This window comes from Mytilus trossulus, chromosome 1 (assembly GCF_036588685.1).
Source record: "Mytilus trossulus isolate FHL-02 chromosome 1, PNRI_Mtr1.1.1.hap1, whole genome shotgun sequence".
In the NCBI taxonomy this organism is placed as follows: domain Eukaryota; kingdom Metazoa; phylum Mollusca; class Bivalvia; order Mytilida; family Mytilidae; genus Mytilus; species Mytilus trossulus.
The window spans coordinates 16916047-16930790 of NC_086373.1; the positions used below are offsets into that span (position 1 = coordinate 16916047).

At 32.6% G+C, this 14744-nt stretch overlaps 1 protein-coding gene across 1 annotated transcript; it reads right to left on the reverse strand.

Annotated features, from left to right (window-relative positions):
- Positions 1-1064: 1064 nt before the first annotated feature.
- Positions 1065-12389, reverse strand: LOC134717011 (tyrosine-protein kinase Fer-like). The gene is made up of 10 exons (XM_063579953.1): positions 12087-12389; positions 11239-11446; positions 9170-9456; positions 7940-8077; positions 7396-7593; positions 6787-6902; positions 5375-5823; positions 3458-4148; positions 2712-3000; positions 1065-1603 (listed from the first exon to the last, which is right to left on the reverse strand). Exons 1-10 carry the CDS (start codon positions 12270-12272, stop codon positions 1196-1198), a joined length of 2970 nt encoding a protein of 989 aa, XP_063436023.1. The 5' UTR covers positions 12273-12389; the 3' UTR covers positions 1065-1195.
- Between the last annotated feature and the right edge of the window lie 2355 nt (positions 12390-14744).

Below are 14744 nucleotides of genomic sequence, written 5' to 3' on the forward strand. Positions count from 1 at the left end.
TATACAGAAGACATCTTATTGTTTGATTCTGTTGTCTTCTTGAGGTAACGCTAAAATACCTAGAATAAGTATCCTTTTGAGGAAAAAGGTTATCAATCGTTGAAAATTCCGATTTGTATCTGGTTTCAAAATACTTTGTTGAAATTTTTGAAGAAATTGAATTATACTATGGATATTTATAGATTTGAATATGAAATAACGTACTTTTATCTCATATTGGCCGACTGAGCACCACAAAATATATATTATTGTTATGAGGTTATCCTCTTGATATACAGATAATTCATTTGGTGTTTTTTTTCAAATTGATTGATGCAAACTAGATCGAAAATATGTTTCTGTAAAGACACATGATTTTAGACACATTATTTTCATTGTATTAATTCAGATTTTAAACGGAGAATTTGCTCAAGAGACAATCCAACCAACAAAAGAGCAGAAAACATATCAAGGCCACCAATATGTCTTCAACACAGTTCCAACGCCAGTTTCTAAGTGACTTCTATATATCAAAAAACAAAATCATGAAATCAAAGTTATATATCAGAACAGTGCCAAATCACAGACTAATGTCTAGTGCAAGAAAATAAAAATATCACAATTGCACAATTAATTTGTTGCGTTCGAGACCCTTTATTCAGATTCATAATAGAAAAAAAGTTACCACTTGTAACGGATCTAAGAATTTATATAAGAACTGCTCAAATGAATGTGTTTGTTAAACCATTTTCACTTGGCAGATTGTGACCTTGAAAACATTTGGTTGACATTAAATCCGAAGCTGCCCAACTTCAGTCGTAAGATACAGAAAAGAAAAAAAATTTAAAAGTTAAAAGTTAAAAGAAACGATAATTGGTGTTACTGAGTTCTAGTATATGCGTATTTGGTGAATGACAGGAAAATCTTGAATTAATCTGAATGGATATGGTGGAAAACGAGGAAAACAAATTTACTTAACGAGTGTTATTTATTTATTAAACAGGCCAAATCGGTTAAATGCAAACATTGTATAGGGTAAATATACATATGATTTGATTTTACTACTGTTGAGAAAAGGTTCTTTTAATCTTATGAACTGTATTTACTCTTTCAGCTGTATACACTGTTTCCAGGATGTCAAACAAATTGTTTTTGAATTAATTGCTTATTGTAACAAATGTAAATGCTTCATCCGACTAACATGTTATGAAAGACACTAATGATGCAAAAATTGCTCAAAAAATGTTTTAACATCTGTCGCTTCTGGTCTTTGATCCTTATCCTTTGACCAGCATGCTTTTAACAGATTTTGCCACTTTTCTTCTGGCTTGTGTTTCAGCGACAATGAAGGCCGGAGTCCTTTATTTATCACTGCGTCATCAAGAGAAGTATAAAGCTGTTGCTGTATATGGTCTGCTACATCAATTCCATACCACATCTCCCAAAGCAATATTCCCAGTGCATAGATATCTGCCTTTCTGTCATAAATTCCTGTCGGAACAAGTACTTCCGGTGCCATATAAACAGGTGAGCCAGTATTTGTTCCACTGATGTCCCTTTCCTTCTTTGTCAGGCCTACATCGCTTAGTTTGACTACATCCTGTCCGTTTTTATTCTTTACAGTCTGCAATAGAATAGAATTTCACATGATAATAAAATGTCAGTTGATTACATGGAATAGTTTTATTGGGAAAATCAAAATTGCAAGTGGAACGAAAAAGGGTGGAGATTAAAAAAACATGATTATAAGAGAAAAATAAAGCATATAACATTTTAACACAAAAAAAAACAAAAAAACAATAAACCAAGTTTATTCAAAATGCGATTGTAAGGCGTCTTGAAATAATTATGATGTAATCAAGGAAGAACCATAGTGATCCAACAGAGTCAGCAACACTTTTTTAATTTTGTTTCGTTGTTTCTGCCCAAAACAATATTAAGATCTTCTTGAAATAATCTTAAGGTTCTTCTGTATTTTTAAACAGTCGTACTTTTTTCCAGGTAATTTATTTTCCGCCATTTAAGCTTTGCACGTGTAATTGATGTTTTACCTTCAGTACCTGCACTTTCAAAACGAAATTCTAAATTTAATGTTCACTAACGTTCAAAAACACACCATTGGTAAGAAAACCAACACATAATGTTCTCAAAAAAATGTATTGGGCGTCAACCAAGCCTCCCCAAAAATGTGCATAAGTCAACAGTTTAGAGACTAGCAAACATATGATTACAAATTGCAACTGAACAGGATAGGTCGAAATCTCTCAGACCACTAAAAAACTGATGTCCAGGGAGGAGCGCTACTTTCGCTTTACGTCAACACGTTTACGTGACAAGTTTGTTCCGGCAACATGAGTAGTGCATTTACTAAGGAAAGCTGCTGGGTTGATTGACAATTCTTCATTAATGCACGTGGAGCATGGACGATACATTGATGTTGAATATCACTTTACCGTTTTCGCATGTTGACCCTACTGCTCTTCATACAAAGAATTTCCTAGTGAATATGAGTGATAAACATGAATATTACTTCTGACATGCCATAAATCCAATTTGTAAGTATTTAAATTTTATGTTGTAATGATTTTTATTTAAATTTTAAATTTTGTTGCTAAACTTTTTTCGCTCGGTATATTAACAAGGACATAACTTTATCTGACTAATTATTTTAGATTTCATTCATGATTAAGAGTTGAGAAGACCAAATTTTGATAAATTTTTTATCATCTTACCAAAATATTTTCTAATTTCATATCTCGATGAACCATTTTCTTTTTGTGGAGATATTCCAAGCCTTCGCATATCTGTTTGGCATATCTTGCAAGCTCCTCCATTTGTTCTACTTGTACGGAGTATATTTCCACTTTACCAGGATTGTCGTACTCTGTGCACAGGAATTTATCTTTCAAAGTACCATCGCAGTATTCCATTATCATGATAAAGTGTACCTTTCTTTTAGATTCGCCACTCTGTTGTAGTATGCAACCATAGTATTGAGTGATATTTGGATGATTTATTTCCCTAAAATGAAACATGAAATTTAAATTTTTTTACACCAATACTCTTTAGGAAAATTGCACACTTTTAGCTGTAAAGGGAGTTTCTTTGTGAAATTCCATTGTCTATTTCTACAGAAGTGCATTCTTTAAATGCCTTCTTACGTGCTAGCGAACTACATACAAATATTTAGGAATATACAAGATTTAACATATTAACTTTGTGTTTCATTTATATGAGATAATAAGGCGGTGCTGGAAAACCGCTACACAAAAACAACTATTTTTCCGAAAAGTGAAGTGTACATATAACTTCTAAATCAATTTTGCTGTGGAAGACCGACAACACATGTCAAACACAGTTAACAATAAAAGTCGCAAGACAATGCAAGATCGATTTGTTAAAACGCAAACCATAGATACAATTATGAATCTTTAATCATACATACTAGTTTTCTTGAAATTCTATCGAGCAAGAATACCTTAAAGTTCTATCTTCCAATAAAATGTCCGATACGACCCTGTCTGATAGTGGATCTTTACAATATTTCAGTGCAACGATTTCAGTATGGCTGGATAGTTTAAGATGACCTTTGTAAACGTCTGCGAAACTTCCACTTCCTAAAAGATCTTTTCTGTCCAGGTCAACGTCGCTTAATCTGTAGTCCATATCCATTATATGATATACGAAAAACAAGTCCAATTCACCCTGGATAGTCTGACCTGAGGAAATAAACTGTGGATACATCGTATGCAAGTTATCGTCTGCTTTTCTTACACTCTGTGTCAGTTTTTCTAATAGCTGGCTATCTGCTTTTAGAAATTCAGGGATTTTCTTGGCAATCTCATCCACGCCTTTCACAAGTTTCTTAAGATAGTGGGAAATTTTGTCTTGTAGTTCGTTTCCTTGTACAATTGATTCAATAAACAGGTCTGTTGCTTCAGCCATTTTCTTTGTACTATTCTCTTTTTTGTAACTTTTAAATTTTTCTCTAAATTGTTTGTTGCTTGCTATTGCTGAACACACGACTGCCACAGCTCCGCCTAAGCCTTTGATCTCATCTACATCATCTCTCTTTGCTTTTTTCCATATACTTTTGACAGGTGCTTGCTTCTTTATTGATTTGTAGAGGTCCCTAACAATCTTTTTATCATGTTCTCCAAGAAAAGTACCTTCAAACGAGAAAATTATTCAGCAACAATGCAAGTGTAGTTTCTTTAAGTAATATGCTTTGATAATTAGTTAGTACGTCCACAACATTTGAGTTTGGATGTTTCACCTCTCTTTTATTTAATTACCTATCATGACTTTTGGCATATCTTTTTTCGAAGATGTTACCTCAAAATGAATAAGATAACATTTGACTAAAAAAGTGAAATACACAATTATGATGTTTATATTCATTACACGAACTTTTATAGATTCTCAATAACTCAACCAAGTAGGCAGGTATAGACTTCTTTAAAATCATCAGCCTCAAAATAATTCAAAGTTAACCCACATACTAAAACAACAACAACAACCCCAAATCAATACATAAAAAAATTGTAGTCTTTACACTCACTAGCACATGTGGATAAATGGCATGCCTATAAATGTATTGTCTTGGTTTTTAAGAACTGAAAATCTTGTTGTTGTTTTTTTTTAAGATGCGTTGATAATGTTTCGATATCATTTAATTCCTTTTCACAAATACTTATTTATGACTCGGTACAATACAGACTGATAAATAAAGTAGTAAACCGGTGTTCAAAATTCATAAATCGATTGAGAAAAAAAAACAAATCCGGGTTAAAAATCAAAACCGAGGTAATCGCAGAGAAATACAAAGGATTAAAAGGAACACCGAAGTGCAACAAAAACTAATTCCAACAAAACTATTTGATACCAACTGCCATATACCTGACTTACAGGACATTTTGAAAAATGGTGGGTTGAACCTGGTTTATTGATATGCCAAACCTCCCGCTTTATGACAATGCTAAACATGCAAACCGCAGAACAACGAACATATTTCATGAACGATAAACACCATATAATATCAAAATTAGTGACGCGCTTACGTAAGTAACATGCAATCGCGAACCCAGATCATGAATGGTTTGGAATTGTAATGATTTCAATGTTCTACTTTTCTAACTTTTCAATTCCTGCCTGTCCCAAACTCTTATGTCAAGCAAATGAATAAGTAAGTAGTACCAACAAACTTCTGTATGTTGAATAACATTATGCTACCAATTTGTGCTGCTCCAGATATGCATTTCGACAATGTCTGCTCAGTGATGATTGAAGCCATAATATATGAAAATCAATAACTATTGAAATGAATTAGAAAATGCCTTGTTTTTCTTATAGAAATATATAACAAAGATAAATCATGGTTTGCCAGAGACTGTACCTTCTATAGCTTCAATTTGGTCCTCTAGAAGGTCGCAATCTCGTTTGAATTTCTTTATCATTTTCTCTTTGAGTGAGTGGACAACTCGTTGCTCCTTTTCCCATTTATTAAGCTCTACTGAAACTTTACTGGAAATTTTGTCAGCTGCTTCCTTGGCTAATTTCTTATAATTACCAGGGCGTGGACATTCATCCTGTTTCCAGTCATTCAATATGCTTCGCATGTTCGAAGACTTTAGAACTTCACTTGTTGTTTTGTGCAACTGAATTATCTCATACTGCAGTTCCCTTCTGAGATCTTCAATGGTTTGTTTTGATTTCTCCCCCAAAGCGTGCATATTTCGTTTGATTTCTTCCATCTGTTTCGTCATTTCTTGTTTGTCCACAGCGTCTATAGTCTTTGAAACTTTTAGGGTATAATTGGCTCTTTTAACTATTTGAGACAACCAGCTAAAATCGAAAATAATCGGATGCGTTAATACTCATCATAAACATGTTTATCCTCTCAACTTTCAATATGTTTTTGTCTTAAGTCTTTAGCATTTAAATTAGTGGTTGCAGTTGCGGTTATCGTTGGTTCTCTATTCTTTTATTATTTTTCATTACTATACTTATGAAAATTACGTCGTCGTTATTTTTTGACGGAAGTGCATCACCTCATAACGAAATATCGCAATACGATCTACCAAAAACACGATTTCTTTTACAGAGGAATGCATTGAGTGTGTAGATAAAGGCAGAATCTTGGGTTAGCTTGCTTGTTGAAGGCATTAATAGATTAGGTTTACTACCCTATTTTTGGAGAAGTCTTGTCCTAAAGACAGAGATTAGTTACATGTCGTACTATTCTACTCTTAAAGGAGAGTAGTTGACCTAACACAATAATGACTTCACGATTCAGCTAGCAAGCAAACTTACCAAAGATATTACCTTTACCTACACACTCAAAGCATCCTGCTGTAAAGGATGAGCCATTCTGGCAAGTACCTTAGAAAAAGTCGTTCAGTCATTTCGTTGACAGTCATGATGTCTCTAATCCATTACTACTACGCCACATAATCTGTTCGGAAATAAATTTAGTAAACTAAAGCTGAGGCTATATATTCGCAAAACGAATAGATGCTAGATGAATAAAAGGGACATAAACGAAATCCAAATTTATCTCCATCCTATTTGCCAGCCTGAGTTGTAATCTTTATTTCTTAACAAATGGATAATTTGGCACGTTTGCGAATATGCAACTTTGCTTTTGATTATCCTGTTGGACTAACTTAAGAAACGTAAAACCCTCTGTAACTTTCAGAGCAAATGCATGTTTTATATAATGCTTTTAATAGGTCCTATTCAAAATCCACTTACACTTTTTAGAAATGTGTGTCTTTAAATAAGATTATATAAATAAGTATGCATTACCAGTAATGTGAATTGAGTTGTTGTCGTAAACTTGCAGGAAACAAATTCTGTAATCCTTTAAATATAAAATCTTTATGAGCAGGATCCATGGCTCCGTATTCCATGGCCCGTTTTGCCTATATATAGAAAAAGCAACTGTAATATATTCAAGAAGAAAAAAACCTTTTATATAATTTCCAACGAACTTGATATGGACGGAACGCAACACCTTATTTACGTTTAAAGACATACACAAAATTACTAATTAATTAGCAACAAACGTGTGGTATAAATGATTTGTCAAATGAATAATGATGACAAAAACTATCGACTATGACACAATCTTGACAATGACCAGAGTACAGAACCCTACGCGTTTTTAAAATCATCAATCATTTCACAATTTTGAATTCAGAGACAACATATACAACAATTGTTTGTTAACATCAAAAACATAAACATCACAAGTAGAACTTGCCTGTATGACATGCCTAAAAATATATTGATAACCAAAAGAAATAGACAAAGTTATAGCCCATTGTTTAATCGTGTCAATAGTTTTTCTCCTCTCCACACATTTATAAATCTATATCGTTAAAATGTAAACCATATGAATATTTTGATATATACCTCTGTAGTTGAAAAGTAGAATATTTGTTCCTCTCGAAGTCCCTGAAAAATTGGCTCTAGTTTGTACACAATATTTCGTTTTATTTCTTCTCGGTCCTTAATTGGCACGACATCCCATTTATTGCATACAAACAATGTTGAAGATGGGCTGAATTCTTCGTCTAAAGTATTAACCACATTTCGCAGAAAATCTTTCAGCTAAAATACACACAATGTATGTTTGTTATATTACAGTTTCAGTAAGTGTATCAAGCATATTTTCCTTTTTTTCATTAAAGAAGAAGGCTTTGTATGATTTGAGATAACATTTATTTAATGATCATTTTATCAATTCAAAAAACTTCTGTGTGTTACATGTAAGATTGTGAGGAAGTGGAGTGTAGTTTAAAGCATAAAAAATGCATAACTTTGAAACTGAAACTTAAATGCTCTCCTATTGCTTTCGGTTTTTCATATTTTTTATACGAGCGTCACTGACAAGTCGTTTGTAGACGATCCAGGCGTGCAAAACTATTGGTCTGGATTGTTTTATTAGTTATCTTACCCTTCCTCTCTGAACGCCACCTGCATTTGATGTATTCACAACATAAATGAAACCACATGACTTTGATAGGTACTTTTGAAAAGACTGATGCATCTGGATTTCACCAAAACCAGGAGTGTCTATTATAACAAGACCTTCCTGAAATAAAACAAACATAAAACCAATTGACAAAAAAGTATTTAAGCCTGCAGTCCTGTTGTATTAATATAATGTGTTATGGTTAAATGTTTTGTTCTTTCGTTAAAATTCTTTTCTTAATTATTAATTGCCGGAATAATTTTTTGAATGGTATATGATTACAGTTAAAATGTAAGAAGATGTGGTATGAGTTCTAAAGAGACACATATCAACTAGAGACAAAAAAAAAAGGAAACGTAAAAAACTTCAGGATACTTTACAGCCTTCAACACATAGCAAAACACCCAGGGTATTGTAAGCGTTATGTGGAATTTGAAAACAAATGTTGCTTAAATTAGTTTTTTCCTTAAATTCTTAGGATCTGGGATCGATACCTGTGTGAAGATACAAGAACTGTCTCTTTTACGGTGCAATCATTATGTATAAATATACTATCCCGTCTTAAAAACACGGAAACCTTTGGTTTTGTTTCATAACCATAAATTGAAAGAACTCTTTAAACATGCTCGTGTGGGCAACTCTTCATAAAATTATATGTTCAGCATTAGACAGATAAGTTGAAATGAAATGAAATGCTCTTCAACTTCGTACTTTATATAGCTTTTTTAGATTTTTTTTATTTGAGCGTCACTGATGAGTCTTTTATAGACGAAACGCGCGTCTGGCGTAAATATAAAATGTCAATCCTTGTATCTTTGATGAGTTTATACACTAACATACAATTAGTGTCTAAAAAATTATCATCTAACAATTACTTTTCGTTTAAACGTTCCGGCCACCCGAGACACTAAGTCAAGAGCTCCTAGGACGAAACATCGGGAGGAAGGTCAGTAGCAGGCAGTAACCAACAGGCGTTTGGCCGCCTTTCTGTCGGATTTTAATTCCCCATAATTTTGGTCACCTTTAGTAACGGTTGTTCATTATTGGCTGTCATATTAGCTAGTTTTTGCTGTCTTTTTCTTGATACAAAGCATTCACACTTTTTACGCGTTTATTTTTATTTCTGTTTTTTTTCCATTAAACATGAAATTCAATTACCCCATCGTATGATAACTCGAAATTTTACTGTTCCTCTACCTCGTTATAAAATACCTCAATAACATTAGTTGGCCAATATATTTCGATTTTATCGAATGGATTGTCACCATTTTTGTCTTCATAAGTAATGTTATTCTTTAACTTTTCTTGTCCTTCCATTGTACTCAAATCTATTTTCACTTCCTTTCCGCCATTAGCCCCAAAGCAGGTTGCCTTTTTTCGACCATCTTTGCTCTTTCGAATTTCACAGACAGTCTGTGTACACTTAATACTACTTGCAGGAAGAATGTCTGCTTCAAGTAATAAGTTTATGAGACTACTTTTTCCAGATGTTGCTTCACCTAAAATGATGTCTCATAATTAATGGAATTCATTAGTCAAATATAAACTGCTTGCCTTTCCAACAATTAAAATGCAGGGTGATCAGTATGTCTGACACGGTGAAAATTACTAGATTTCTGTGTACTATTACACGAAGTCATCTTGTCGCTTTAAAACTTATCAACAGACAAAAAAGCATAATTTCAAAAAGACACAATGCAAGGATGTTACAAGCTACAAGTCACCATATGACCTGAAATCTTCTGATTAAAGCTTAAGTAATAATTGTTCAGAAAAACAATTTTTACAATCGGAAGCTAAAGGCAGTCAATCACTGTACAAGCACATAAAAGATATGACGATTTTAAGTTAAACCCACAATATAAACCAACCATCACAAAATAACTGTAAAAAAATCAGACTGCGACTCATTTCACATGAAACATGAACATTTCAGTGTAATAACGATAAATTTTAGTAGTAGGATATTTTTTGAAAAAAAGCCCTTTGTATTTAGCAAAAGTATGAGCTAAACCATTGAAGTAGAAGAACCGATTTTTTATCTGACAACCCAACCAGTCAGCACATCTTCAGCGGATTTTGTTTGAAAACGTCATGGTTAGCTCTAGATACAAGACCTCGTGAAAATGACAAAAGTATTGACAGAATGTTAGATTGTCAAAGGTATACATATTTAGAAAAAGCATTCAATTGTTGAAAATTGTATCATGGTTCAAACCGATAAAGTCATTACTGCAAACTTCAACTGAAAACATTCAAGTTATTATTCTGCAAAACTATCGTATTGTGTTTTCTGTTTCTATGCATCGCTGTAAATATAACGAAATTGGATGAGACTGGCATACAAAGTGAGAGGTTTAGCGCTATAAAACCAGGTTTAATCCACCATTTTCTACATTTGAAAATGCCTGTATCAAGTCAGGAATGTGACAGTTGTTGTCCATTCGTTTTTGATGTGTTTGTCATTTGAATTTTGCCATGATTAGGGACTTTCCGATTAGATTTTTCTCTTGTATTTTTGTGATTTACTTTTTTCCTTCAAAAGATGATTATGTTTTCATGGTGCTACTGAGATGTACTTGTTGTAACGAAACAACAAAAATCTCCTTTTATTTATAATAAATTAATAGTTCCATAATTTCTATTGTGCTGTAGTAATTTCATGTTATATATACTTAAGTTTTAATACATTTAAAATGTCAAAATTAGGCATTAGTACTTTATAAGAATTATGTGTATGGGTTCATAATTTTTTTCAGTACATTATATCTCGTTTGAAGTTTGATTTGTTGTAAAGAATGTCTATATTAATTCTTACTAGGTGTACATATTGTGCAATGTGGCGTACATAACAAAAACATAGTTTACGATCAATTTCATTTCGATACAATTTGAAATTACATTGTCGAAGGGCATGAAGACTAAGGAGTTGTAATCGTTTGAAGATTTGAAGAATTTTGAGAATTTCAGAATGCGAATACATCTTTAACCATTTATAACGATGATCCAGGTTTCGAACATTAATATTAAGATTTAAAAGAAAATATTATACGTACAGACCATCTTCGAAGGTGTCAAATTGTAATACTTCATTTCGTTACAATTAGGCATTACCTTACCGCGTGGCATATGGACTAATTAGTATACGGGTAGGACTGCTGCAGATTAGTAATAAAGAGAGTTTTAGGAAATGTAAATACATCTTTAATCATAATTCGTTTTTTAAATATATGATATATAACACTGATTCGGTTGATAGATGATTCAAAAACAATATTTACCTGCAACAAGAATGTAACATTCAGGTGATAATAACTCTGAACGCTTGAACTTTGATGTTTTTTCAACATCTGGAAATATGCTATTCAAATTTTGTTGGAAGTTGACTGGAAGGTCTTTATAAAAGTTTAAAACTTTGTCGTAAAGTTTCATTAATTTCTCTGTATTTCCTCTGTGATAAAGCAAATCTTGATGCAAAACTATACCACCCTGAAAAGTTAATGAAATGAATATGTTTAACTATAAATCTTAGCTAAAAACGTTATTCAAATCTCAATATAGATTCTTAGCATATGAATGTACATATTCAGTAAATGCTGCTTCATGCATAACATAGCACCTGGAAGTGATTTGGAATAATCTTTATGATCTACATTCATTGGTGTTAAACCAATTTTGCAACACATATCCATATTTAACCCCATATACCTACATCAAAAATATATCATTCATATAAAATTTTGAATAAAGCGTATGTATTATAGGTTGTGCCTTTAGTTTCAAATTTTATTGCATTTGTCAGGACATAGTAATTTTTATCAGGACAGATATAACAAAAAGTAAAATCACAAAAAGTACCGAACTCCGAGAAAAATTCAAAACGGAAAGTCCCTACTCAAAACAATATTGGAATATTCTTCCTTAAAGTGAAACGTCTGCAATCGACATACAAGACCATAAATTGGTATTTTGCATTAGAACAAACCACTGTATTTAGGTAAGTCAAACGTTAAGTGGTGTAGTAGATTAAAATATCTGGATTTAAAACCTGTAATCAGATATTAATCTATTGAAGTAATGCAAAATACTTTAGTGGATGCAATCAACATGTAACCGTTTAAGCACTCACCTCGTCATCCTCAGGCCTTTGATGTGTCTTGTCCCAATCAATCAACAACACTTTGATAATCTCATCCTTTGCTTTTATACCTTTAGTATTTAGTCCCCATGATCTTGCAAATCTTATACCTGTAGAAACATCAGGAATTTTGATTATATCGTCTCGACATTCAATATTATACTCCTTAGAAGACATTATTATATCATGTCGCTTGACGTAGTCAATAAATTTTCCATCTTGTATTTTTTTGTTACTCTTAATTTTCAGTTTTAGCAAGAGAATGCTTGTGATAGTAGCATATTATATTTTACATCCTTGCATATGCTTCTAGGTAGCTCAGTAAGAACAACAATTGCCCGATCGTTCATTACAGCTTTGGCATTTAAATTGATGTGGTATAGATATGTCATTAGCATGATAATCATTTGTTATTATAACAAATAACTACACAATGAGACCTCCAAACATAATTTTTAAACAATTAATTAAGAGACTTGTTCTGTTGGGTAGGTAGAATAGAATATTCAATAAAAGAGGATCTGTGAGGGCTCAAAGAAGACTACGATTTTTTTTAAGCAAACAAGAAAAAAATATAAACTAAAGTATGATGAAACAATGGATGCGTTTTCACTTTTCTTCCTGTGCTTTTCAATTTTATAAACTCCTCAACGTTATTCTAGATTTACGATTTTAAAATATTTTGTTTTCTAGAATAATTTAAGAGACATGAAGTGTATCATATTTAATATAGGTCTGAACGATTACTGAAAGACTGAACCAAACCTAATTATTTACAGTTCATTCTTAAAAGAGATAACCAGATCAAAATTAACGTTTCATTGCAAAATCAGTGTTCTACTGGTTTATTAACCATCGTTTCTATTAACATGTGAAGATATTTTGAGACCGAAATTGGGATACATGTTAATAGATTCATAATTTCAAAGCATTTGCATTTTATTTTAAGGAAAAAGACATTAGGAAAAAAGTGATTTGCCTCTTCATTCGTCCACAATCTGTAAGTATATATAATATATACAGCAAGATTAAGTATATAAGAATGATAGGAAATAATAAAGAAAATTACAAAACAGAAGAAAGGGGTATACCCATTTGCATTTCTTTTATCTGGCATGAATTAATCCGGCTTTTGTGGTGGTATTAAGGAAATCATCCCCGCCGCTACATGTCTAGTCCATCATATAACTTACTTAGCAAATTGGGACTGAAAAAACTAGAAGAAGAGTTACGAAAGCACCCTTTTGGACGATACCAAGGCTGAGACGGTCAATTTTCTTAGAGTAAAATAGGTATTTGAAGTTTATACCTTAAATTTTTTCGGATGTGTTGTTCATGGTAACATCAGTCTTTGGTAATTGTCGAATGGTATAATTACAAGAGGATTAACCACTTTGTAAAATAGGATATGCATGATACCAGATGGACAGTCAAACTCATAGATCGAAAATAAACTGACAACTCCGGAGCACCTGAGATCACCCCTAGTTTTTGGTGGGGTTCGTGATGTTCATTCTTTAGTTTTCTATGTTGTGTAATGTGTACTATTGTTTTTCTGTTTGTCTTTTTCATTTTTAGCCATGACGTTATCAGTTTGTTTTAGATTTATGAGTTTGACCGTCCCTTTGGTATCTTTCGTCCCTCTTTTATGGCTAAAATGAAAAAAGACAAACAGACAAATAATAGCACACATGACACAGCATAGAAAACCTTAAGACTAAGCTAAACGAACCCCACCTTTTCTAGTTCTTGTTCCGTTTCTGTGTGTGTTACATTTTAGTGTTATGTCGTTGTTCTCCTCTTATATTTAATAGGTTTCCCTCGGTTTTAGTTTGTTACCCCGATTTTGTTTTTTTTTGTCCATGAATTTATGAGTTTTGAACAGCGGTATACTACTGTTGCCTTTATTTGGAACCAATAATTGTGCTTAATTAATATCACACGGTTGACACAAAATGCGCCGGTCAAGTATTCTCTTTTTGTCGACTTGTTCCTTTTTTAAGTCAAGCTAAGTAAGGCGTCTCAAGAAAAATTCACATGACTCAGCTTTCTCTTATAACTTTACATTTCGCTGCTGATCACTTGCAAAATCACAACTGCAGTGTATTGCTATTAAGATCCCAGATATAACATCGAAGTTGACATGAGTTATACTGTATACGACTTATCTTTAACTTGTTTGTAATTGTAATCAGTAACAAGGATTTTACACAAGCAAATATGCATTTTCATATCCAAACTGGTTTTACACAAGTAATTTTGGGGCCCTTTATAGCTTTTTGTTCGGTGTGAGCCAAGGCTCCGTGTTGAAGGCCGTACTTTAACCTATAATGGTTTACTTTTTAAATTGTTATTTGGATGGAGAGTTGTCTCATTGGCACTCACACCACATCTTCCTATATCTATTGACTTACACGGTAGTAAAGAATGTTTAAGTATTCAAATTGAATATCTATTTTCATCAAAACACAAGGTTTAAATTTGTAAAACAACGTTATAAAAGTCAAAACGGGTAGTCTTTTATCGCAGCTGACCTCACCAAGTGAAACAAACTTATGTATGATCGGAGCATTTACGAGCTTAATAATAAATTATATACCAGTTCCCCTATGTGAATTGTCTGTAATTATGTAGCGAAACTACACTCAG

What these genes read in the sequence shown, in the direction of transcription:
- LOC134717011 (XM_063579953.1), bottom strand. Translation starts at nt 12,272, where the DNA reads ATGTCTTCTAAGGAGTATAATATTGAATGTCGAGACGATATAATCAAA. An exon ending in GGCCAACTAATGTTATTGAG is followed by an intron (nt 8,078 to 9,169) that starts GTATTTTATAAC and finishes GTTTTATTTCAG; the next exon opens with GAAGGTCTTGTTATAATAGA. An exon ending in CCAAATTGAAGCTATAGAAG is followed by an intron (nt 4,149 to 5,374) that starts GTACAGTCTCTG and finishes TCTCGTTTGAAG; the next exon opens with GTACTTTTCTTGGAGAACAT.